The sequence below is a fragment of the Lissotriton vulgaris genome, chromosome 1_1 (assembly GCF_964263255.1).
Source record: "Lissotriton vulgaris chromosome 1_1, aLisVul1.2, whole genome shotgun sequence".
NCBI classification, from domain to species: Eukaryota; Metazoa; Chordata; class Amphibia; order Caudata; family Salamandridae; genus Lissotriton; species Lissotriton vulgaris.
In genome coordinates, this window is record NC_141685.1 from 224142322 (window position 1) to 224167782 (window position 25461).

General features: G+C 50.4%; 1 protein-coding gene and 1 long non-coding RNA gene across 2 annotated transcripts in view; both read left to right on the forward strand.

Moving 5' to 3' along the window:
* Positions 1-19251, forward strand: part of DTX4 (deltex E3 ubiquitin ligase 4) — a 64628-nt gene extending 45377 nt beyond the window's left edge. The window contains exons 3-9 of the mRNA XM_086952232.1: positions 6787-6848; positions 11408-11569; positions 12874-12935; positions 13305-13457; positions 15348-15509; positions 16411-16500; positions 17254-19251. Of these exons, the coding sequence (XP_086808358.1) occupies positions 6787-6848; positions 11408-11569; positions 12874-12935; positions 13305-13457; positions 15348-15509; positions 16411-16500; positions 17254-17484 (922 nt within the window). The 3' untranslated portion in view covers positions 17485-19251. The remainder of the gene's footprint in view (positions 1-6786; positions 6849-11407; positions 11570-12873; positions 12936-13304; positions 13458-15347; positions 15510-16410; positions 16501-17253) is intronic.
* Positions 19252-19314: 63 nt separating this feature from the next.
* Positions 19315-25422, forward strand: LOC147740943 (uncharacterized). Its single transcript, XR_015307481.1, has 2 exons — positions 19315-23507; positions 23743-25422. It is a non-coding gene; the product is annotated as an uncharacterized LOC147740943 (long non-coding RNA).
* The last annotated feature ends 39 nt before the right edge of the window (positions 25423-25461 follow it).

The window sequence follows — 25461 nt, forward strand, 5'->3', positions numbered from 1 at the left end:
GCAGTGGTCGCATTAGTGCACTGAGCCACCAGACGCAGCATCAGTGTGGGTCAGAGTGACCCAGTGAGAACCAGGGGGGGAGAGCTCTTGACAACCCCAGGCCTGCAGCGCCCACACATCACACCACCTCTCTCGAGGCGCTAGAGGGGGAGGAATGCACTCTTGTGAGGGGCAGTGGCCTCTCTTCTGTTCCCCATCCATGATATGTGATCTGTGAGTTCTGGGGATGGCAGTGGTTGGGCAGTGCCCGTGGTGGGCACGGCCATTCACCGCTGGTGCCCCGGGGGCGCAGGGTTCTACTGGCGTGAGTGACGTTCTCTCACTGACTCTCCGAGAGTAGCACGCAGCGCTTGCTGGGGGTGGGGGGGGGGGGTGTAAGGGTTTTAAACCCAGAAGCAGGATGAGGCGTATGTACACACGACAAACACCATGCCCGGTCAGCGCGGCCCCTCTCTACACCGATTTTAATTTTGTATAACCAAGCTTGGAAAGCTGTGGCCTTAAAATAAGGAAGCAAGAAGAAAGTCAAAGGGTTCTAGCCTCTTTTGGAGCTCTAGATGCAGTTATAGCGCTTGCATAGTAAGGCACTATAACTCACTCACTCTCGTGGCCATTGTAATTCAACCTGGGAATGTTGCGTATTTCGCAGCTCCCGCCGTACACGTCTTTGCCACACTGTGGGGTTTGTCGTGTCAGTTCAGTCAGTGGGCAGATGTGCCACTGCCAGGCAGAGGTGCCAGGTAGAGGCCTTTGGCAGATGTGCCAGGCAGAGTGCTTTGGCTGGGAGACAGGCCTCGCTGACGTGCCATGGGGGCGTGGCTAAGGACATCTGTACACTGCACTCTGGACAGGCCAGGGGCCCAGATAGAGGCGCCCACCAGACCTGTTGGAACCGGAAGCTTCAACTCCCGCCAGGGAAGTCCCAAGCACCGGTTCAGGTGTGTGCACGGGGGTGAAGGAGGTGGCGCCCCCTGGTGGGAGGTATCCGTCCCCACTGCATGTGTCTGTGCTGCCGCTACCTGCTTACATACAAAGCATGGGGCTGCTCCTCCTTTCAGCAGAGGGGTCTCTGATAATCCATGACCGGAAAGTGCAGGTGATGGCGACCGACATTTCGTGAGGGGGTGGAGACCGAGGGCAGGGTCAGAGTCAGCAGAGGCCTGCTTAAGGGGCCGTCACCTTACACACTGAGGGGTCTTACGTGTAACTAAACCTGCCCAAAGTCGCAAAGTGCCTACAAACAGCCTTCCCACGACCACACTCGCTCCCGCTCGCTTTATCGACCGGCACATGTTGAAAGCAGGAGTCGGCCCGGCGCATTCGAGGCACATGCAGGGCTCCGGTTGCATACAGTGCTCTCCAGCAGGGGGATGAACCCACCGAGCTACCCCCGCTGCACGGTAGTACAGGGAAGGACGTGCCAGAAGGGTAGCCGCGGTAGCAGCAGTGGTGAGACACGCCCGTGGCAGGCTTCCCGCCGCTGCCTGAACTGGAAAGACTGGTTTGGATAAAAGCAGGAGCTGCCAAGCAACAGGTGGAGCCACGCGTGGGGTGCGAGGGCGGGCCCTGGCAGCTCATGCTGAGGAAGGGGGCAGCTCAGGTGGGGAGGGAGAACCTGAAGTATGCTTTTATAGCGCCAAGATGCTGTATCGGAGGCACACTTATTGCAGGTGTGGGGTGGGGGGGGGGGGGGGGCGGGGCAGTTGATTTGATTGTGTGCCTGCATGTTTTCAAATACCGGCTCCTCGTGATCTTTTGAGTATAAGGCGCTTTATAAATCACTTTAATTCATCCTTGGGGAATGTGGAAAGAACACACTGCGAACTCAAAGGTGTGTGTGTGGGGGGGAGAGGTAAGGGCGCCCTGCTAGTTCGCGGAGGCTGAGAGATGATGCAGATAATGAATCGGTGCATTCTGGGACTAGTAGTCTTTTTATTCAGTTAAAGAAATTGCAGTAACTCGTGTGAAAAGATAACAAAGAGTAAAAAAAAAACGTGGCCCGGCGACGTGGAATGAACCTGAAACCAGTCACTTGGGGCCCTCCCTGTGTCGTGCAGTCAGTCACACTGTCTTTGCAGACAGGGATTGTATGTTGTATGTCTCTTGTAATAGAACCACGACGGACGGCGTGATCGTGTGCAAGTCCCTTCACTCCTTCTGGCCCCTGGTGCCTGATCTGTACACCCAGAGACCTTGGCGGGGGTTGTGGTGGCGGTGGGACGGGGGGAGAAGGGAGGGTTGAGCCACATCAGAGTCCAATATATCAGCGCCTGGAAGACAGCTCGGCGCTCTGTGGATCCTGGACGCTAGCCCAGGCACTTCTGGATTGCGCATTAGAAGCCCCCCCCCCTCCACCCCGTCTGCTATGAAATATCCCAAAATGCTGCATTTCCAGACAGATGTTATTTCTATTCTCTGGCCAGGAGACTTAAACGAGTGGAATTATTGAAGATGGGTGATTATAGGTAGTTTGAATGCAGGAAGGGTGGCGGGTATTAGCCCCTTCTGCATCATTCACTCGTTCCCTCCCTCGTGAACACCCGCCTTAGCTTCTGTACAAAGATGCTCCTTGTTTAAGGCAAAATAATTATTTGCCGTATAGGCGCTCACCTTTTCTGAGCATCACTGTTCTTGGAGGAGTGGGGGTTACATATTCCCGTGGCCATTTCTGCTTTTACCAAAAGGCTCCTGCCTACAGGAGCCACTTAAATTGAATTAACAGTACTAACAGATGCATGTTCTGACTTTCTCCTGAACTTCTGAAGGGTTAGGGAGAAGAAACCTGCCGCATGTTTGCAACGCACGGCTGCTGAGACCAGAAATGATTCTTTGTGGCAGTGCCTTCCTGATGTCGGCGTTTTTAGCAGTAAACTAAACCTGTGTTTCTCAGGGTCCCACTATAAATAATATAATTCTATTTGACCTGAATTCACCCGGACTGCTGCCCCAAAGGGTTGACAAATGACCTTGAAAAGCAATTAACACATGGCCCAGGAGCCCTGTGGTTTCTACACAAACCTCGCAGTCACTCCAGGTGACCGGCCTCCCCCGGGGGCTGCTCCCCGCCAGCAGACGGGTCTTTCGGGGCTCACCCGGCCCTGCAGGGTTTAGGTTCAGAGCAGGGCCAGGTTTGTGTGTAATGCGGGTGCCTTTGTCACAGGGTTTAGTGATTGCCACGGGTGGGTGCGTTTAGTAGAAGTTTAAGGCTCTAGTTTCATCCACTTCATGGTGATGTGAAAGGAGGGTGAGTGTGACACTGGAGGCCGTGTTACAGGTTCACGTGCATGGGTGACTTTGCAGTGTTTCATGAACCGGTCCGACCAGTCGTCCATATCCGGGTCGTGCAGATTGCTTTGTTGACCCCGTCTCTAGACAGGTGCACGCCTCTGATGTAAAGTGCTCTGACAGTTGAAGTGTATTTAAGGTGATTTCTGTGGCTGGTTTTAAGCTGTGCTGGGAATGCTGCCGGACTGGCAGAACTCTGCCCCCTGGATGCCCTCTGTGCCGCACTGCGCATGCCCGGGGCCTGCCTGGCATCTCCTGGGTCAGAAAGGTGAGTTCTGATCAGACGTGGCTGAGTCCTCCCCAGCGAGGCTTTGCGGGCTGCTGTGCACCTGTGCATGCAGCTGTGCCAGGGCGGAGGCTCGCTTACAGGTGGGTGGTACCGTCCCTGGCAGGCATGTCCTCACCCGCCCAAAAAAGACCAACCCCAGAACAAGATGTGCAGCTCGGCCGCTCCGGAGGACAAACCACGCGCCTAGAAGTGGCGGAACGCCCTCGAGCTGTACTTTTATAGCGCTTGCTGTCACAAGAGTCTTTTCGGTGCTATAAATGGGGCAGTCAAGGTCACCAAAACAATGGGGCGCATTACATCGAGCTGGGAAGGATGAAAGGCCGTCTGTCGTGATTGAAACCTGTGAATGTATGGTCACACAAAGAGATTTGCAGCAGGCCTCCTTTAAAGACAGTGTCAGGGCCAAATGCTGAGAGGCCTTGGACAAGGAGCGGCCACAGGGCCCCATGTTAGAGCTGACTCGCCGTCTGATCTTGTGCGGATCTGCTCTCGCTTTCATTGGTGGTCATTCGAATAAAAGCCAGGGGGCCTCGAAGGAGGCAGATAGTCCACGAAAGCGGTTTTCCATCTGTTCCCTTAATTTCCTTCTTCCTAATCTGATGTCACGCGCTGTCTCGGTGCAGAGGCCCTTTCTTCCCCACATCTGGTTCTATTCGCGGCCTCCTGCGCCGTCTCGTGGTCAGAGATGTCAACTCCACCCCCCGACACTGTTCTTTCATAAGACGTCTGCTTCTCGTGTTTGTTTGGCGCTTGCTTTCTTATCGTGGTCCAATGCTGCCCCCTAACGGACACATGCAGGATCGCCCTCCCAGTTTTTTTCTTGTTTCAAAACTCTGTGCTCAGTCAATAAAGAGTTTATCAACAAAGGGGGAACCGTAAGCGGACGATATTTAACGGGGTCCAGTGTACATGTCCGGAAGACTAGTAGCACAAGAGAGGTACAAAGTTCCTTTTTACCAGTCAATAAAGAGTCTCAGAGTTCTCTGCTAAATTTCCCTTAAATGTGAAGCCTCCTTTAACATGCATCAAGACCTCCACCCATCCTTTTAGAATTGTTAGTTCTGCCTCTTCGTCCCGGGGTGGTAGAAACGTTCCTTCAAATGTATATGAAGTGCATGTACAGAAGTAGTTTACGCTTTATAAATGCAATTACAATGCACGAGTGAACCGCATCCTTTCCCTACAGTTTGGTTAAAAGGATGACAGGTTGTGTTTTTCACCAACTTGGGTGACCTGTTCTTGCTTCTAAGATCACTGGGTGTTTTCCTATTTTGAAGCGCCTAGGCCGGGACTTGAACGTAAAGAGATTTAGTATAAAAACCCCTCATGAAATATAGTGCCGATCAGGGCACCTACACCACACAGCGCTAATACCAACCCTGTAAGCATACTCGGGGGAACCCTGTATTCTGCAGTTTCCCTCAGATGCCAAATTTGCTTTATTCGGAAGGAAACGTGTCAAACAGCAATTCCATAACAATGTGTATTTTTTAAAAAAATGTCCAAAGTTAGCAGTAGTGTTTGAGATGTGTAGATTTTCAAACCCTCTTTAATCAGAATAATACAATAAACACGCGAATGGAGGTAGTAAAAACAAACTTCAGAGACACTTGGTCAATATGCAGAGGAGGACGATTGTAATAATACAAAAAAGCTAAAAGCACATAAAAAGAGTTGTAACATTTATATCACACATTATTCCTCATTATATGCCGACAAATTGGAATTATAGATCTAGCCACCTTTCGACAGTTTTAAATAGAGGTGTGTGCAATGTGTGTAGTTTCTGTCACATAATTACACCACATTTCATAAAAAAGTATTCATAATTACTCTATATATATATATATGGCATTTAGCTATTTAATTTAAAATGAAATGCGTCCTCGTGTCCATTTTAGAGAAGCAAGAACCTCGAATGACCGCGGTTCACCTGCCTGTCATTCTCTCTTCTATTTTGCACCAACAAAGGTGTAATTTCGTAATTTCTGAAGCATTTGTAACATGAAATCCCCGGAATTACTCAAATGACACCAGTGTAATTAAAACCCCTCCAGAGCTTACATTTAGAGCGCTAGAACATTAATTGTTTTGGAATCGTGACTGTACGCCTTTCCTTCAGAACGGAAGGCACTTGGTAACACACCTATAGGACATGCCTGGGCTGGAACAACCGCTTGTGTGAAGTAGAAAATGTTATCACCCATTGTGAGACTGGGGCAAAAAAATCAGGTGGAAATGGAGATGAAAGGCAAATGTTCTACCAAAACCAGTTATTCAGTCTCTCAGTCCTGTGTATGTCAGTACATTTTACATAGTTTTGTACCTTTATTTGTTAAATTTGCCCCTTGAAGCTGAAGGTTATTTGGCATTGTTTGAGAGATATTAATCCAAAGCCTGTTACCCTTTCACCCCCTCCTCTCCACCCAGGCCAGCACATACAGAGGTAGGTCGTAGTGATCCATTCAGAGCGTCTCTCAGGACCTCTGGTACCACACCAACTCCTCACACACAGGCCACACTGACCGTGCACTCCTGACCGTGCACTCCTGACCGTGCACCCCTGACCGTGCACCCCTGACCGTGCACCCCTGACCGTGCACCCCCCTGACCGTGTACCCCCCTGACCGTGCACCCCCCTGACCGTGCACTCCTTTAACCGTGCCCTCCTGACTGCACCCCTGGCCATGCACTCCCCTGACCGTGCCCTCCTTTAACCGTGCCCTCCTTTAACCGTGCCCTCCTGACCGTGCACCCCTGGTCATGCACTCCCCTGACCGTGCCCTCCTTTAACCGTGCCCTCCTTTAACCGTGCCCTCCTGACCGTGCACTCCTCTAAACGTCCCCTCCTGACCGTGCACTCCTCTAACCGTGCCCTCCTGACCGTGCACTCTTCTAACCGTGCCCTCCTGACCGTGCACTCCTCTAACCGTGCCCTCCTGACCGTGCACTCCTCTAACTGTCCCCTCCTGACCGTGCACTCCTCTAACCATGCCCTCCTGACCGTGCACTCCTCTAGCCAAAATAAGTCCCTATGGCGCCATTTCCCTTAGTTGTGTAAAAAAACACAACACTCGGTGGGAGGCTTTGGGCCGTATATTGGGCCACGTGACATTGGAGGGTAGGTGGCATCCTCCGCCAGATTCCCCGCCCCCTGTGTGAGGTCATGCGCGTGGACTGAAGATGCTCATGGCTGTTTTTGTTCGTCCTAGGGTACCGACTGTCCCGGTGAAGAACCTGAATGGAACGAGCCCGGTCCACCCTGCCTTGGCTGGTGAGTAAGCAGAGACTTGTGTGCAAGGAGAGGGAGTGGAGCGGGAGACTGAGGGTTTGGGATACCAAATGTCTCTTCCTGGTGGCGGAGGTTCACCCTCCTGACAAGTGGGGGCCCTTTTAATGGTAGACAATGGGCTTGTTGTATGTCTGAAGAGCCTTGGAGCCTCTGCATGATGGGCCTGAGGTCTGTGTGTGTGAAGGGCCCTGGGCCCCCTCTCCTGTGGTTGTCGGGCCCTCTGTCTGTGGCTGGGGTGGTCTGTAGGGTGGGCTCAGGTCCTCTGTCCAATGCGCCTGGTGTCCCTTGTCTGGTGGGCTTTAGAGCTGCATCTGGTAGGCCTTAGATCCTCTGTCTAGTGGCCCCTGGTCCTCTGTGTGTGGGCCTGGTGTCCCCCGTCTGGTGGGTTTCTGTTTGGTGGTCTTGCGGTCCTCTGTCAAGTTGGCCTCGGGTCCTGGGTATAGTGAGCCTCCTGTCCTCTGTGTTGGGCCTTAGTTCCCCTGCCTATTGGGCCTCATGTCCTGGGTCTAGTAGGTCTCGTGCTGTGTGTCTAGTGGGCCTCGCGCCCTGTGTCTATTGGGCCTCGTGCTGTGACTAGTGGGCCTCTCATCCTGTGCCTAGTGGGCCTCTCATCATGTACCTAGTGGGCCTCGCGCCCTGTGCCTAGTGGGCCTCTCATCATGTACCTAGTGGGCCTCGCGCCCTGTGCCCAGTGGTCCTCTCATCCTGTGCCTAGTGGGCCTCTCATCCAGTGCCTAGTGGTCCTCGTGCCCTGTGCCTAGTGGGCCTCTCATCATGTACCTAGTGGGCCTCGTGCCCTGTGCCTAGTGGGCCTCGTGCCCTGTGCCTAGTGGGCCTCGCGCCCTGTGCCTAGTGGGCCTCGCGCCCTGTGCCTAGTGGGCCTCGCGCCCTGTGCCTAGTGGGCTTTGCGCCCTGTGCCCAGTGGTCCTCTCATCCTGTGCCTAGTGGGCCTCTCATCCTGTGCCTAGTGGGCCTCGTGCCCTGTGCCTAGTGGGCCTCGTGCCCTGTGCCTAGTGGGCCTCGCGCCCTGTGCCTAGTGGGCCTCGCGCCCTGTGCCTAGTGGTCCTCGCGCCCTGTGCCTAGTGGTCCTCGCGCCCTGAGCATAGTGGGCCAGGCGCCCTGTGCCTAGTGGGCCTCGCGCCCTGTGCCTAGTGGGCCTCGCGCCCTGTGCCTAGTGGGCCTCGCGCCCTGTGCCTAGTGGTCCTCGTGCCCCGTGCCTAGTGGTCCTCGTGCCCCGTGCCTAGTGGTCCTCGTGCCCCGTGCCTAGTGGTCCTCGTGCCCTGTGCCTAGTGGTCCTCGTGCCCTGTGCCTAGTGGTCCTCGTGCCCTGTGCCTAGTGGTCCTCGTGCCCTGTGCCTAGTGGTCCTCGTGCCCTGTGCCTAGTGGTCCTCGCGCCCTGTGCCTAGTAATCCTCGCGCCCTGTGCCTAGTGGTCCTCGCGACCTGTGCCTAGTGGCTCCTCGCGACCTGTGCCTAGTGGCTCCTCGCGACCTGTGCCTAGTGGCTCCTCGCGACCTGTGCCTAGTGGCTCCTCGCGACCTGTGCCTAGTGGCTCCTCGCGACCTGTGCCTAGTGGCTCCTCGCGCCCTGTGCCTAGTGGCTCCTCGCGCCCTGTGCCTAGCGGCTCCTCGCGCCCTGTGCCTAGCGGCTCCTCGCGCCCTGTGCCTAGTGGCTCCTCGCGCCCTGTGCCTAGTGGCTCCTCGCGCCCTGTGCCTAGTGGCTCCTCGCGCCCTGTGCCTAGTGGCTCCTCGCGCCCTGTGCCTAGTGGGCCTCTCATCCAGTGCCTAGTGGTCCTCGTGCCCTGTGCCTAGTGGCTCCTCGCGCCCTGTGCCTAGTGGCTCCTCGCGCCCTGTGCCTAGTGGCTCCTCGCGCCCTGTGCCTAGTGGCTCCTCGCGCCCTGTGCCTAGTCGCTCCTCGCGCCCTGTGCCTAGTGGCTCCTCGCGCCCTGTGCCTAGTGGGCCTCTCACCCTGTGCCTAGTGGGCCTCTCATCCTGTGCCTAGTGGTCCTCATGCCAGGTGCCTATTGGACTAATCACCCTGTTACTAGTGGTTCTCGTGCCCTGTGCCTAGTGGTCCTCGTGTCCTGTGTCTAGTGGTCACATGTCCTTGGAGTGCTGCGTTTTGGGTCCATTGCCTGGTGGGCCTCATGTCCTCCGTGTGCTGATTCTTTGGTCCCCTACCTAGTTGGGCCTCATGTCCTGTGCCTAGTGGTCCTCGTGTCCTGTGTCTGGTGCTCTTTGTGTCCTGTGTCTAGTGGGCCTCGTGTCCTGTGCCTAGTGGTCCTTTTGTCCTCTGTATGCTGGTTTCTTGGTCCTGCTGGGTCTTGTGTCCTCTGTCTGGTAGTTCTTATATCCTCTGTCTGTCTGGTGGTTATTGTATCCCCTGTCCGTCTGGTGGTTCTTGTGTCCTCTCCCTGATGGTTCTTGTTTCCTCTGGGGGTTCTTGTTTCCTCTGGGGGTTCTTGTGTCCTCTGTATGGTGGTACTTGTTTCCTCTGGTGGTACTTGTTTCCTCTGGTGGTACTTGTTTCCTCTGGTGGTTCTTGTGTCCGCTGGTGGTTCTTGTGTCCGCTGGTGGTTCTTGTGTCCTCTGGTGGTTCTTGTGTCCTCTGGTGGTTCTTGTGTCCTCTGGTGGTTCTTGTGTCCTCTGGTGGTTCTTGTGTCCTCTGGTGGTTCTTGTGTCCTCTGTCTGGTGGTTCTTGTGTCCTCTGTCTGGTGGTTCTTGTGTCCTCTTTCTGGTGGTTCTTGTATCCTCTTTCTGGTGGTTCTTGTGTCCTCTTTCTGGTGGTTCTTGTGCCCTCTTTCTGGTGGTTCTTGTGCCCTCTTTCTGGTGGTTCTTCTGTCTTCTGTCTGGTGGTTCTTGTGTCCTCTGTCTGGTGGTTCTTGTGTCCTCTCTCTGGTAGTTCTTGTGCCCTCTGTCTGGTGGTTCTTGTGTCCTCTGTCTGGTGGTTCTTGTGTCCTCTGTGTCTTCTGTCTGGTGGTTCCTGTATCCTCTTTCTGGTGGTTCTTGTGTCCTCTGGTGGTTCTTGTGTCCTCTTTCTGGTGGTTCTTGTGTCCTCTTTCTGGTGGTTCTTCTGTCTTCTGTCTGGTGGTTCTTGTGTCCTCTGTCTGGTGGTTCTTGTGTCCTCTCTCTGGTAGTTCTTGTGTCCTCTGTCTGGTGGTTCTTGTGTCCTCTGTCTGGTGGTTCTTGTGTCCTCTGTGTCTTCTGTCTGGTGGTTCCTGTATCCTCTTTCTGGTGGTTCTTGTGCCCTCTTTCTGGTGGTTCTTGTGCCCTCTTTCTGGTGGTTCTTGTGCCCTCTTTCTGGTGGTTCTTCTGTCTTCTGTCTGGTGGTTCTTGTGTCCTCTGTCTGGTGGTTCTTGTGTCCTCTCTCTGGTAGTTCTTGTGCCCTCTGTCTGGTGGTTCTTGTGTCCTCTGTCTGGTGGTTCTTGTGTCCTCTGTCTGGTGGTTCTTGTGTCCTCTGTGTCTTCTGTCTGGTGGTTCTTGTATCCTCTTTCTGGTGGTTCTTGTGTCCTCTTTCTGGTGGTTCTTGTGCCCTCTTTCTGGTGGTTCTTGTGCCCTCTTTCTGGTGGTTCTTGTGTCCTCTGTCTGGTGGTTCTTGTGTCCTCTGTGTCTTCTGTCTGGTGGTTCCTGTATCCTCTTTCTGGTGGTTCTTGTGCCCTCTTTCTGGTGGTTCTTCTGTCTTCTGTCTGGTGGTTCTTGTGTCCTCTGTCTGGTGGTTCTTGTGTCCTCTCTCTGGTAGTTCTTGTGCCCTCTGTCTGGTGGTTCTTGTGTCCTCTGTCTGGTGGTTCTTGTGTCCTCTGTGTCGTGGTTCTTGTGTCCTCTGTGTCTTCTGTCTGGTGGTTCCTGTATCCTCTTTCTGGTGGTTCTTGTGTCCTCTTTCTGGTGGTTCTTGTGTCCTCTTTCTGGTGGTCTTCTGTCTTCTGTCTGGTGGTTCTTGTGTCCTCTGTCTGGTGGTTCTTGTGTCCTCTCTCTGGTAGTTCTTGTGTCCTCTGTCTGGTGGTTCTTGTGTCCTCTGTCTGGTGGTTCTTGTGTTCTCTGTGTCTTCTGTCTGGTGGTTCCTGTATCCTCTTTCTGGTGGTTCTTGTGTCCTCTTTCTGGTGGTTCTTGTGTCCTCTGTCTGGTGGTTCTTCCGTCTTCTGTCTGGTGGTTCTTGTGTTCTCTGTCTGGTGGTTCTTGTGTCCTCTGTCTGGTGGTTCTTGCGTCCTCTGGTGGTAGTTCTTGCGTCCTCTGTCTGGTGGTTCTTGCGTCCTCTGGTGGTAGTTCTTGCGTCCTCTGTCTGGTGGTTCTTGCGTCCTCTGTCTGGTGGTTGTTGTGTCCTCTGTCTGGTGGTTGTTGTGTCCTCTGTCTGGTGGTTCTTGTGTCCTCTGCTGGTGCTTATGTCCTCTGGTGGTGCTTGTGTGCTATGTCCAGTGGGCCTCTAGTTATGCGTCTGTCGGTTGGGGTGCTGGTTTGGTGTCCGGGTTCTCCTCTGATTTGCAGGATCTTCATCCTAAACCCTGGAGTGCACCTTCTAATGATGTTTATTTTGCTTTCATTCCATATAGGGATTACTGGTATCCTTATGAGTGCTGCCGGTCTTCCTGTCTGCCTGACCCGACCACCCAAACTCGTGCTCCACCCGCCACCAGTCAGCAAAAGCGAGATGAAACCGGTCCCAGGGATCTCTGGCACGTGTCGGAAGACTAGCAAGAAACAGGCCAAGAAAGGTGAGTAGCTCCGGGGTCTCAGTGTCACTGGAAAAAGATCTGCGATCGATTGGGATCTCTGGGGTCTTAGTGTCAGTGAAAGAAGATCTGGGATTGATTAGGAGCTCTGAAGTCTTGATGTCACAGGGACTGGGAAGAAAATCTGGGCTTGATTAGGAGCTCTGGGGTCTTAGTGTCACTCGGAGAAGATCTGGGATCGATTAGAAGCTCTGGGGTCTTAGTGTCACTGGGAGAAGATCTGGGATCGATTAGGAGCTCTGAGGTCTTAGTGTCACTGGGCGAAGATCTGGGATTGATTAGAAGCCCTGGGGTTTGATGTCACAGGGACTGGGGAGAAGATATGAGATTGATTAGGAGCTCTGGAGTCTTTATGTTACAGGGACTTGGGAGAAGATCTAGGATTGATTAGGAGCCCTGGGGTCTTGGTGTCACTGGAAGAAGATCTGGGATTGATTAGGAGCTCTGAGGTCTTGATGTCACAGGGACTGGGGAAAAGATCTGAGATTGATTAGGAACCCTGGGGCCTTAGTGTCTCTGGAAGAAGATCTAGAATCGATTAGGAGCTCTGGGGGTCTTAATGTCACAGGAATTGGGGAGAAGATCTGGGATCATTTAGGAACTCTGGGGTCTTGATGTCACAGCGACTGGGGAGAAGATCTGGGATTGATTAGGAGCCCTGTGGTCTTCTAGATTGATTTGGAGATTTGTGGTTTTAGTAAGGATGAATCTTTGTCCTTTGAGTCCACTAGATTTGAGGGGAACGCTGGCGGCTTTGTGTCACCAGGAGTTGGGGGAGATATGTTTCTTTATGTCAGAGGGAGTGGGAAGGAGCTCTGGGAGTATTTGGGCCACTGGCAGGGGGGAGGAAGGAGCTCTGGGTATTTGTGTCACAGGAAGTGAGGAGGAGCTATGAGTCTGCTCGCTCAGAGAAGTTAGGCGGCTGGTCTCTATGCCACCGGGGATGGCGAGGAGCTCTGTAGCCTGTGTCGCCACCAGTGATAAACTCTGTCCTCTTGCCAATGGTAGTTTGCAAAGGACATCCTGCCAAATGATGTCGTTGCCCGAGGGATGTGAGGGCCCAGTGGAGTCCGCATGTGTGCAGTGTTTGTTGGGGTCTGACCCCTCATGGAAGCTTCGGCTGTGCCAGGTCCTTTTTCGATCTGTATGTTTGGTGCCCGAAAACGACCCCTAAAGAGTCCCGCTGACTGCGCAGCTTGCTGTTTGTCTCTCTCATGGACACCACTTCAGCTTTTCACCCCCTCGTACAACTGATGTTTATCTTTTTTTGGCCTTTTTCTTACCAGGTCAAACCCCAGAGGAGGTGGTGAAGAAATACCTGCAGAAAGTGCGAAATCCGCCTGATGAGGTGAGAGAGGCCACTATTTTGTGCATATCTCTGTATCAGTCCCTCAACCTCTCGCCCTGTCCCTTACTTCTGTTGATGGCCCATCTCTTTACACATACCTTTCTTGTTCTATATCCTCATCTCCATCCTCAGCCCGCCGTTGTCCTTTTAACCTCTGTATTTACCTCTTCTCCACTTACTTTCACCCCCATTTCCTACTTTAACCCTTAGCATGCTTGGCCGCTCCACTTTCAAACAGTCTTAGCACTTTTCATCCCTGCTTTAGCCCATCCTACTCTTTCTCCCACCCCCTTCTCTGAATCATCTGAAATCAACCCCCGTTCTCTGTGATGCTCAAACCCTCTGATCTCGCTTTCTTTCTCCTCCCAGGACTGTACCATCTGCATGGAATGCCTCTCTTCCCCGTCTGGGTACAAGGGTCCTCACCCCACGATCCGGCCTGACCTGGTAGGCCGACTGTGCAAGTGCGGCCACGTCTTCCACCTGCACTGCCTGGTGGCTATGTACAACAACGGCAACAAGGTTGGTACCTCTATGGCTCCCCCCAGCCTGTCAATGAGCTTCAAATATTCCCCAGGTAGAACTGTTCCTGCATAGCTCTCTATCAACAAAGTGAGCCACTGAGCATTAGATGCTACCTAAGGAATGCCAGGCACTTGTACTTGTATGACCGCACACCAGGATGAGCCGCTGAGCACAAGATGCTAGTTAAGAGAGGGCAGGCACTTGTATGACCGCTCATCAGGATGAGCCGCTGAGCACAAGATGCTAGTTAAGAGAGGGCAGGCACTTGTATGACCACTCATCTGGGAGTGGCCTAATGGCCAGAGCAGCTGACTTTGGATCTGGGGAACCAGGTGCGAGTCCCGGCGCTGGCTCAGCAACCTTTGATTTGGGGTCAAATCATTTTTTTCTCCTGTGATTAACATAACAATGATCTTATCATGTGTAATGTAATTTGATGCTCATGTGAAGAGATCCAGTGCCCTTTAGCCATGTTTCTGATGTATGAAACTGCAAAACACACACACACTCCCTCTTCTCTCTCTCTCTCTCTCTCTCTCCCCCAGTCTCTTTCACTCTCTCCCTCTGTCTCTCTCTCTCTCCCGCTGTCTCTCTCTCTCCCGCTGTCTCTCTCTCTCCCGCTGTCTCTCTCTCTCCCTCTGTCTCTCTCTCGCTCCCTGTCTCTCTCTCTCTCGCTCCCTGTCTCTCTCTCGCCCCCTGTCTCTCTCTCTCTCGCCCCCTGTCTCTCTCTCTCTCGCCCCCTGTCTCTCTCTCTCTCGCCCTGTCTCTCTCTGTCGCCCTCTGTCTCGCTCTCTCTCTCGCCCTCTGTCTCGCTCTCTCTCTCTCCCTCTGTCTCTCTCTCGCTCCCTGTCTCTCTCTCGCCCCCTGTCTCTCTCTCTCTCTCGCCCCCTGTCTTTCTCTCTCACCCCCTGTCTTTCTCTGTCGCCCTCTGTCTCGCTCTCTCTTTCGCCCTCTGTATCGCTCTCTCTCTCGCCCTCTGTCTCTCTTTTTCTCACAGTCTCACCCAGTCTCATGCTCCAAAATGCACCATTGGGCCCTATTTTAACACTAAAATGGATATGAGGCCTTCCCCAATACTCTGCTAAGGAAGGGGGTTCCCATATTTTCTGAAACCACATGTCTAGGGTCTGGCTGCATACGAAACCTGCCAAAAGGTCAGTCTGAAAGACCGGAAGAGGAAGTGGCCCTAAACTGGCGGCCATTTTGGAGTTTCCCTTTAACTGTGCAGTTCAAATGCCAGCCAAGAGAGGGCGCTCTGCTGTAGCCGCTTGTGTGCTCCTATGCACTCTTGTGAGCTGGGATCACTGCAAACCAGCAGGCGGGCCCACACCCGCCCCGGGCACAGGGGACAGAACTCCTAAAGCTGATAAAGTGTGACCCCTGGGAGTGCAGTCTCTAGAGTCCCATGTACTAAGTTTTTATTGATAGTTGGACCATCTTTACCAGATTCGCAGTACCTCGATTAGACAGACGTATGGAAGAAGAAAGCGCGCTATTCTAGAAATAACTTACATTCTTGACCACTGGACCGGAAGTGCTGAAGTCAGCCGCAGCCACGTGTCTCTTGCCCGCAGGGTTGGCATCTTTCCCTGTTGAAAATCCCGGCCTCCTGCTAACATTTTGAGGTTTTGCAAAGGCCTGGACATGTTAAATAAGTAAAACTGCTAATTTCCTTTCCTCTCATTATGCATCCTTGCCTTGCACTCTGTTTCCTAATTTCATAGCGGGCAATTGCAAGTGGTTAGTGGCCTACGGAGAGGTGTTAGCCACTGTTAACAGACCGCATAAAAGGCAATAACATTCAGCAGATAAACGTATGGAGATATTGCAGTGTACAGACGTATACACTGGTAATGCACAAGGCTAATGTATACTGTTCTTGCTTAGGATGGCAGCCTGCAGTGTCCGACCTGCAAGACCATTTATGGGGTGAAGACGGGGAACCAGCCCCCCGGCAAGATGGAATACCACGTCATCCCCCACTCGTTGCCCGGGCACCCCGACTGCAAGACCATCCGGATCATCTACAACATCTCTCCGGGCGTCCAGGTGAGTGCTCCAGTGCTAGAGGAGTTTGGGAAAGAACCCCAAGGGGCTTCGACGAAGGGGTGGGGGTTGGAATGTGGGCAGGAGTCATGGAACGGGGGGGGGGGGGGGGTTCCCAGCATGCAAGGTCAGGGAGTGAGCCCAGAGGGGTGGTGGGCTGGAGATGCAGTATTTGAGGATCCTAAAAAAAAAATATATATATATATATATATATATATATATATATATATATATATATATATATATAGAGAGAGAGAGAGGGGGGGGTTGGGCATCTATGGGGTGTACGCAACAACTGGTGTTAGTGGGAGGGTGTGAATCCTGTGTGGGGGGAGTTAGCACTGTGGTGGTGGGAGGGTATGTCTGGGTAGAGTCCTGGTGGGGAGTTCTTTTTTAACCTGGGGGGATAACGCAGACTGATAGGCATTGTCTGGAGGATCCCAGTATAAGTAATTCTTGGGTGTGGTGCCCTGTGCCCTGGCCCGGGGTAGAGGGCGCACTGTGCTTTGTGGCATCTGAGGTCCAAGAGGGAGAACAGAAAGGGCAGCAAGATCCAAAAAGGGCACACATAACAAAAATTCAATCTGGATGCTTGGTCCTGTGGGGTTGCAGGTGCTTTAGAGGCGGAGAGCAGCTTTGTGACTGAGTTACCGGAGGAGAGCAAATCTAGAGAACTGGTGGCCTCTGTGTCTTTTGGGAATGTCATGGGGATGCTGATGCTAAGGAGCTGGGTGATGCAAGGGGCTTAGGAAGGATTTGAGATGCAAAGAAGGGAATGCAAGAGAAAAGCAAGTGACAAGGTACTTAACGCTCACTTCTGAGATAAGGGAATTGCGAGATGTAGGAGAAGGCAGGGATCATGCTTGAAAACAGACTAAATGTGCTCATGTTTCACTCTTCACAGGGACCGGAGCATCCCAACCCCGGGAAGAACTTCACCTCGCGAGGGTTCCCCAGACATTGCTACCTGCCTGACAACGAGAAGGGGAGAAAGGTGAGTGTCTCACGCAGCATACACCCACAGCCCAGGAGACCTCCACCCCAAGGTGTCTCTCTGGCACCCAACTTAGAAAATGCGCATTGCAGTTGCACCCACCCTAGAGAATTTTTGACAGACAGTTCTGCTGCACCATTGCTATTCTGGTGACTGGTCCACACAGGGCTTTCAGTTTACCTCCGTTCTGCCAAGCATAACCGTACAAAGCGCCACAGACACAACCATGAACACCTATCATTGGTCCATGGGTGTGATCACACACAGCTGTGATATTGTTTCTCGTGCCATACAGCACTGGAGGTCCTGCTACAGAATCCTACACAACTCTGTCGAGGTAGCGCACACTTGCAATACAGTGGAGTGCGTGGAGCTGCACACACAGCTCTTCTACAACAGCACACCCTGCTGCCGACAAACCGCATTCCACACAGCTCTGCTTATGTACCACAGTTCTATCCTCAGGTACCTCCTGCTATTCCATTGATGGAATTACACAAGGTTCATTGTGCTATAATTCTTATCTGTGGTACCTGGCAGTTCCCTTCCTGAGGCTGGTACACAGGTCTTCCATGACCCTTGCGTGTCTTCTCGCGATAAGCCTTTATGCCCAATAACAGGTTTATTTACTGTGCCTCATTCCGGCCTGGAGCACATCTTGCTATGGCAGGTCTGGCTCCCATCTATGCCATGCACTCTTGGACACCATCCTTTGACGCCTTCTCATCACTCTTTCCCTGTTTCTTCCTCCAGGTGCTGAAGCTGCTCCTTGTTGCCTGGGAACGACGCCTCATCTTCGCTGTCGGCACCTCCAGCACCACCGGCGAATCCGACACCATCATCTGGAACGAGGTCCACCACAAGACAGAGTTTGGCTCTAACCTCACCGGCCACGGCTTCCCGGACCCCAGGTACTTGGACAATGTGCTGGCCGAGCTGGCTGCGCAGGGCATAACGGAGGAGTGCCTGCAAGAGAGGGACTGACCGACATTGATGAAGGATTGTGGAGCTCAGAACTGACCAAGCTCCACGCCCGCCGACATCCGACAAGGCGGGTCTTCTGGTCCCCGCTACCATGAGTCGCTGCTGAAACCAACAATGGGATCTCTAAAAGTATCAGAAGGTGGCGTCTTCTCTCAGCGGTTGACCTCAAAAGTGAAGGGTCGCCAAAACCAAGCAACCAATAAGAAAAGCCCACTCACTGCCACAAACTGTGCCTCTGCTGAATTTTACAAGCGTAGTTACCAGAATTCTGTGCTATTAAGTGCTTGAAATGGACAGGCACTGCCTGGTGTTTTTTTAGTACCAGCACTTCTGTTATTTTTGTTTTTTAAGGAAGGTACATGCACTTCTTAGAAGGAAGCAGGTCTGTGCCAACGGTATTACCTGCACTTCTGTCTTTTCCATTCCAAGTCATTAATGTTTGCTATGTGTTTCTGAAGGGGTGGGGCGGAGGACGGGGGTACAGAGTGTTTCACTTGTCTTTTTTTAGGTACAGATATTTCCTTTAGGTCATTTTCTAACCTTGAAAAAAATTGAAAGCCAGGGAAACCGAAAGCGATGGAGAAATCATAGATTTGGCAATGTGGCTGTCCGCTGACCAATTTCTTCATTTTCAAAAATGTTTTTATTTTTCACCAGCTCGACTGATATTTTTATGTCCATGTCAGTTAAATCTTTGGGAAAGTTAGTAAAAAAAAACGTTTTTGTCCTCTAAAATGTAGACCCAAGCCACAAATACAAGAAAAATGTAAAGGTATTTTCGAGTAATCCAAAGATTCTCAAATTATAAAAAATCAAAGAAGCGGAATAGCAATGTTAAAAACGAACACAGGATTTTTAATCTACATGTTATTCAAAAATGTCAAGACATGAACCGGTGGGCAGTATTTGTTGCCTCCTGCCTGGCTCAAAGGCGCTTTCTAAACAGTGGAAAGGAGAACACGTAAAATGTGTAAATTGAAGAAGTGTTCACTGTGCTTAAAAAAATGCACCTGGGCTCAACACAGATACCCAGTGAAGAGCTGATCTCGGTCCACTTACCAAAGGCCTTTTGTCCAGGTGAAGCCATTAACCGTATTCAAAAGGCCTCTTCACTTTTGTTTTCTTTCCTTAGAAAATAATGCACAAATTAACTAAATCCTATCTTGAGTAGCGGTGTGTGAAATTCACATAATTTGCTTCTGTGTACTTATGCGAAATTTCTGCAAAATTATGCAAATCTCTCATTTTGGGCTACATTTTAGGGCAAAAGTGCGTCCTTGCATCAATTTTTGATGTGAGGACGCATTTCACACCCCAAAAAAATTGTGCAGAGAAACAAAATCACTGCAAAAGCTGCTCGCGTTTTGTTGTTCCTGTGCATTTGTGGTATATTTTTACCATGAATGGCTTATAATGAAGTGAAGTGGCATAATTTTGGGAACTTTGCGTAACAAGTGTAATACGAAATTCCTAAAAATACGCAAATTATACCAGCATAATTTATAGATTGTCTTGGCCTAATTTAGAGGTTTTTTCACAAATAACAAAACCCCTATTTTGTCAGTATCTGAAAGACTTGATGGCCTTATGGGGTAAGCAATGAATGATGATTGACACATCTCCCAGCCATCACCAGAGCACTGGACATTTCTCCAGAAAGAGAATATATTTTAATGGATTGCTTTGGCACTGATCGGTTTCCCCTAACACGAAAGACCCGAGGTTACGAAGCAGTTCTCCATGTAAGTGATTTGCTTGCTGCCTCCAGTAGATGGCGCAATTTTGCTACGAAGCAGTTCTCCATGTAAGTGATTTGCTTGCTGCCTCCAGTAGATGGCGCAATTTTGCTACTTCCTATTGCCAGCTGTTGCCCCCCGGAAGTAATCGTATTTGCACGCTTCCATGGAGTTTTCTTAGAGAGTCTTGTAGGTACCCCACATTTTTGAGGAGAGAATGATTTACTGTTCTTGTCCTCGAATATTTGGGAAAAGGGTATAGTCAAGAGCCTTACCTGGATGAAGAACGGAAAGAAAAAAAAATAAGGAATAATTTCAGTTTTCTGTCTATTTGCCCTAGACATGAGACTGGGTGTACAGTTAGTGACCCCATGTCTCTCTGTTCATGCGGATCTAGACCGTGGACCTGGTCAAGAAGTTTTGGGTGGTAATCGCGGTACACGCTCTCTAATGGTGCTCCCTGACCCGTTGTAGGTCAGTGACGTCTTACGTCCCAGCCGTCCTTTTATGTCGCTGCGGTTACATTAACTGTGGGGACTGTCTACAGACCACAAATGTATTCTGCTTTTAGCGCAGAAGTCGCCGCCTGGCGGTTTTCGTCCTCATAAGGGACATTTCTTAATAGTATTTTTGTATCCCTGTTATTTTGTAAATGTTCTTTTTTTTGTGCAGGAAAGGCGGAGTGCGGAGCTGGGTGACCACGAGCAAGGACGATGCTTCTCACCCCGCCTTGCCTCAGCATGGAAGCGATGTTTGATTTCTATTTTTGTGTTTTTTTTAAATTGTTTACTGTAGCAGTGAAGCCCAGAGGGCATTATCTGCCCCTGTGTAAAATAGCTCAAATGCCATGCATTGAAGGTACAAGTAGAAGTCCCAAAATTGGGCAAAAAATTGAGAAGACGAGTCACTGAAGGCCAAAAGGTACGCGGCTCTGTCGCCATGGGCGGACGCCGGTGTTGTCCCGTCTTAGAGACGCGTGTGTTGCACATTCCATACCACCCTGTTGCCCCCGTAACCCTAAGGTACCAATGCCTGATGGATGAGTGGCGTTGTAGGGTTTTGAGATGAAAGCAAATTGCAAATCACAGTGGTGGACAAGATGAGTCACGGTTGTGGCGTTTGTAGAGTCGCAGCTCTTCGCGCTATTCTTAGTGTGAGCTGTGTCATGTAATCCACATGGCTGTAAAAGAGCTGTTGATGTGTTTACCTCCCACCCTCCTGCCAGCACACGGTTCTTTACTCTAATCAGGTAGTCCGCTGGCGGCCATTTTAGTCATGGCTAACACTGTTCCCACCTTCCTGAAATTGTCTAAAACTAAAATGTTCTACCTGTGTTTTTGTCAGCGGTCCTTGCTGGCTGCTTTTTGCCTGTTGGGATGATCCAGGTGGCCTGTTCTCCACGTGGACCTTGTGGAAGCCTCCATCACTGTTGCTTTCATCTTCAAACCCTGCACAGGTGAAGCTGGGAATAGGCAGGGGTCGGAGGCGAGAGAAGTGTGTGTTTCATTGCCAAGTCTGCTGCTTTTTATGTACAGTGTTTACTTTGTGCCACTCTGAAGTGTGTCGACCAGCCCTTTCCTTTCTTCTAGCACTTTCTTTCTCTTCATTGAGCTGTCGACTCAGGGCGCTATGACATACTCTGACTATTATATGTGTATATATAAGTTCTTTCTAAGGAATCTGGAGGGGCCAAAGCCCATGTTTTTATATATGGGATTTCATTGATTTGAGTTTTTTGCATGTGCAGTATTAATGAGGTTGTACACTTTCAGGGCAGAAGGTTGACCAAAGATCTATGCTTGTGCAACTGAACAGATTCCTGGGGTGCTCATGTGCATTGTGACATTAATCTGAAACCTGAATGTGCACCTGAACAGCCATCTGAAATGCGCGTGAGCAGTGTGACATGCCAGCCTGGGAGCTGTTCGTGTACAGTGATCCGGAGTTACTCTTTAAAATCTGCACGATCTCTGCTAAGATTTTACAAGATCCCTCTGATGTCATCAGCATTCAAGTCGGCAGACTCTGCTCTTTTGTTTACTTCCTTCTCCCCTTAAACTCTTCCCCCCTCCTGGTTCGGTCTTCGCCCATTGGTGGTAATGGGAACATGCTGAATTTGTTACTTGTAACCCCATGGATGTTTGGGGAGATGTAATCCTATCTGTGTAAATATTTTGTTTGTTTTTTGTAAATTTGACTGAAATGTTCTGCTAGAAATTACTTTAAAATGTGAACTAAGGTACTTTAAGTTAGAAGTAGAGGCCGATGAGAAGCAACAGCGACTATAACTGCCCCCCCATCCCCCAATTCTGCTGACAACGCGTAGTGGCTGGGATTGCCATTCCGAAAGATAAGATGGTGGGGGAGCCGGAGAGGCTGACACCGATGGCTGTGACTCTGAGCCTGGTAACACATAGGTTTGTCCATTCAAAATAATAAGAAACTCAGTAGGGATTGGGGTATTATCCCACTCAGGTGCCCCTTGCGCGTATAACAGAACGTGTAAGAACAAGTAGACGCTTCTACCTCCTCCCGCTCAAGGGGTAGCCGACACTACTCCTATGCAGAGGTCTCTGTGAAAGACTGGCCCTTTTGGACCTCTCCTGCGGCACCTGCCTTAAAGCAGACCAACATATTCCAGAACCCTTTGCAAAAACTTTAAATGGAAACCTATTTGTCCTGTATTGCTTGGTTCATATAAAAATTGCCAGACTGCAGCTCAATAAAAATTTGGTAAACAAATATGATGAGGGCTGGTAAGGCTCATCTTGGGCTTTACCCCCAGACTAATCTGCATCCCTGTTCAACATGGTTGATGCAGGGGCCAGTAAGCTTCATCAGGGGTTTTACCTCCAGTCTAATCTTCATACCTTTTCAACATTGTTTGAGCCAGAGCTGGTAAGGCCCACTACTGGGTTTACAACCTCCCTCCCCCTTAATCTGCATCTCTCCAACACGGTTGGAGCAGAGGCTAATCATGTTAATTCACTCAGTTGGGCACAAACTCCAATGTACTTCCCCTTTTCACAGTGTTGGTGCTGGGGCCAGTAAGCCTCATTAGTAGGACTGGGCGTAGATTGCGAAGTAGCCACACGCGTAGGTACGTGAAGTGCACTTTGCAAGCTACACGTAGCACTATACAAACTGCGCAGTACCCTGTTCGCACTGTGCAAGATGCCGTTTTCAATGATTGCACAGTGCGGACAAGCATCAGGCACTGTGCAATAATTGAAAACCGCATCAGTGCGAGCTGTAGTTTCCTGCCGCTCGAGTAGATTTTTACTCCAGCTGCAGCTTTCTCAACGCGGACTGGTAGTTTCTCATCGCGAGCGGTCGCAAGCATATGCGACCACTCGCAATGAGAAACCTGACCTCCCCACGTTGAGAATCTTGCGGGGAGGTTTATTTTACACGCTCGCGATCGGCAACTTGATGTTGCCGATTGCGAACGTGGAAAAAGTCTCACTGGGATGTCATTTTGCTTGCTTGCAGTCGCCAACTTGACGTTGAGGAACGCGAGCAAGCAAAAAATGACCGCTGCACTACGCTACGCGTGTTTGCACTGTGCTACATGCAGTTTGAGTAGTGCGAAGTAGCGCGAACTACGCGAGCGTAGCATAGTGCTTTGCCCAGGGTAACTCATTAGGGGGTTTAGCCCGGTCTAATCGCATTCCCTTTTCAATGATGTTGGACACGGGCCAGTACAGTTCATCCGCAGGTTTTACCCCCGCTCTTATCCACATCCATTTTTAAGAAATGTTAGTGTACGGGCCAGTAAGGGTTATCCCAGGAGTTTACTCCCTCCAGATGCCTCACTGAAGGCTCTTCGTCGAGGAGGTACGGTACCTGTGGTGATGAAAGGCTTGCTCGCTCCTTGGTCTGCCTCCTGTATGTCATGTGTTGGTGTGAGCTATGTGTACTAGTTGGATGGGTGTTGTGAAGATGCCGCATCGGGAAAATATGACGATAGTAAGGAAAAGGCTTTGGGAAGCGGAAAGGAGTCAGAATGAGAGACATGATTGGCCATTCACCTCAAAGGCAAACCCAACATTTCCTACACTCTGCCCCAGACAGCGCGTTCAAGCTTTTAGTTCCCTGTTACCTTCAGGATTAGGAAGTCCCTGCACCCTGCAGGTCAACCATAGTCCTAAACCCTCGAGATTGAAGCAGTAGATCATCTTAATCTGTTTCCCCTAGTTATGTCAACCAGCTACTCAGAAACTAGCCAAGGGCATCATTTTCAATGTTGATCTTCCTATTTTGAGATAATCAGTAGCTCATTAAAGAGTGAAATGCTGGGAGTTCCCCAGCAGACCGAGGCAGCATTAATGTCTGGTGTAAGCCCAGCATTCCATTGCCCATTATTGCTCAGAAAACCCTGCCCTCCAAGGGTAAGATGCTGCCATAACTTCATGCCTCTTAAAGGACAATAATCAGGGTGATCCTTCTCATGAATTGCCCCTAAAATCTGAAACTCTCTCCCACCTGAGATCAGATGCAGCCCTTCCACCTCCATCTTTAGGTAATAAGTTAAAAACTCTACTTGAGAGCAAATTCCTCTCTCACTGAGGACAATCCTCCCTCTTCCACTCTGGCAGTATGTGGTGAGTTTGTTTCTCACCATTTGCCTATTTGTCTTCTATTGTACTTTGGTATACTGCCTACCGTTATGCAACATACGTTCACTTACTATTCTTGTAATACGCTCTGTTGCCTGGAACAGTCCTGTTCACGCTATATAAAACTCTAAATAAATAAAGGCGTAAAACACAGATAGTAAAGCAGTAGTTCTTATTCCTGTTGACAATATTTTTAGCAGGTGGAAGCAAGCTTGAAAATTGTTTATTCTTTACATTTCTGCCATCTCTTCAATTTTACCATCTCAGAGAAAAACTGAGTGGGAATTAACAATGTGGTGGATAACAAGTTCAAAACGGTAAAACCACAAGTCCCACTTTGAGTACATGTTCTAACGGTGTGCTTTAGTTCCCGATCTGTCTGAAATACCTGCTCAGAAATTGGCTAAATGTCAATGTTGAGGTTCTATAAAAATTGGTCATTTATGTGATTTCAGTTCTTAATGTCTGGGATACTTGCCTACAGATGAACCAATCAGGTTCTTCAGGCTTGTAATAATTGCCTACAGATGAACCAATCAGGTTCTTCAGGCTTGTAATAATTGCCTACAGATGAACCAATCAGATTCTTCAGGCTTGTAATAATTGCCTACAGATGAACCAATCAGTTTCTTCAAGCTTGGAATAATTGCCTACAGATGAACCAATCAGGTTCTTGAGGCTTGAAATAATTGCCCATAAATTCACCAGTCATTATCTACATGGGCAGAAGGGTACCCTTTTCCTGTTCTGTTGATGGTGTGGAGATGCCATGTTGGAGGGCTCGGAGATCTCCTCTGGCCTGATCCTCCCATTGGGCGGAAGTGTTGTGGTTTGTACCTGGTGTGAGTGTGCGGCTTGGAAAGCAAGGGTGTGTTGGATAGTGGAGCAGACCCAAAGAGTGCACAAATGTTTCATCACCCCATCCTGTGCCGATTACGACGAGCAGCGACTGCTGGGGTGATGGCTATTCCAAGGGAATACTATACTGAAAATGGAAAGGTTCAGAAATATTACTCTGATCGCTGAATAGCCAGTTGTAGATATTTTGTTGCAGAAGAAAATGTATACATTCCCCTCTTGAACATCTATGTACATCAGTTGCCCACTGCCCTAATCCCGCAATGCCCATGTTTACTGGCTGCATGTATTTCAGCTGTACCCCCTAGACTCACTCGGCCTCTAGTACTGAAAGCTAGTGCCAGATGGTGCTTTTCTGAAAAACCAAAAAAAAAGCGAAAAAACCTTGAGGGACTTCGGTTCCTCTTCATGGACTGGAAGTTGACTTTTGATTCCCTGCAAAAACAAAATGGAGGATTCATTTTGTGCTTCTGTTAAACCACTGGTGTGAGTAAATGTGTTACTACGAATTAACTGGCAGAGAGGGTTCTTTTTGGGTTGCCAGTTGTTGTAAAGTCATTGTGTTTACTTTCATGCCTTTGTCTCCACTGTCTTCGTATTGTTTTTGTTCAACAGTGCGCAAGCCTCCCGATAAGACTCTGGTTCATCGCTATGCAGGTGGACGCTAATGTGTCACGTGACTGTGATGCGTTGTTTTGTAAATAATAAACTGTTATCTCAAAGTTTCCCATGATTCTGTTTTACTGTGCTATCTTGTTCGAAAC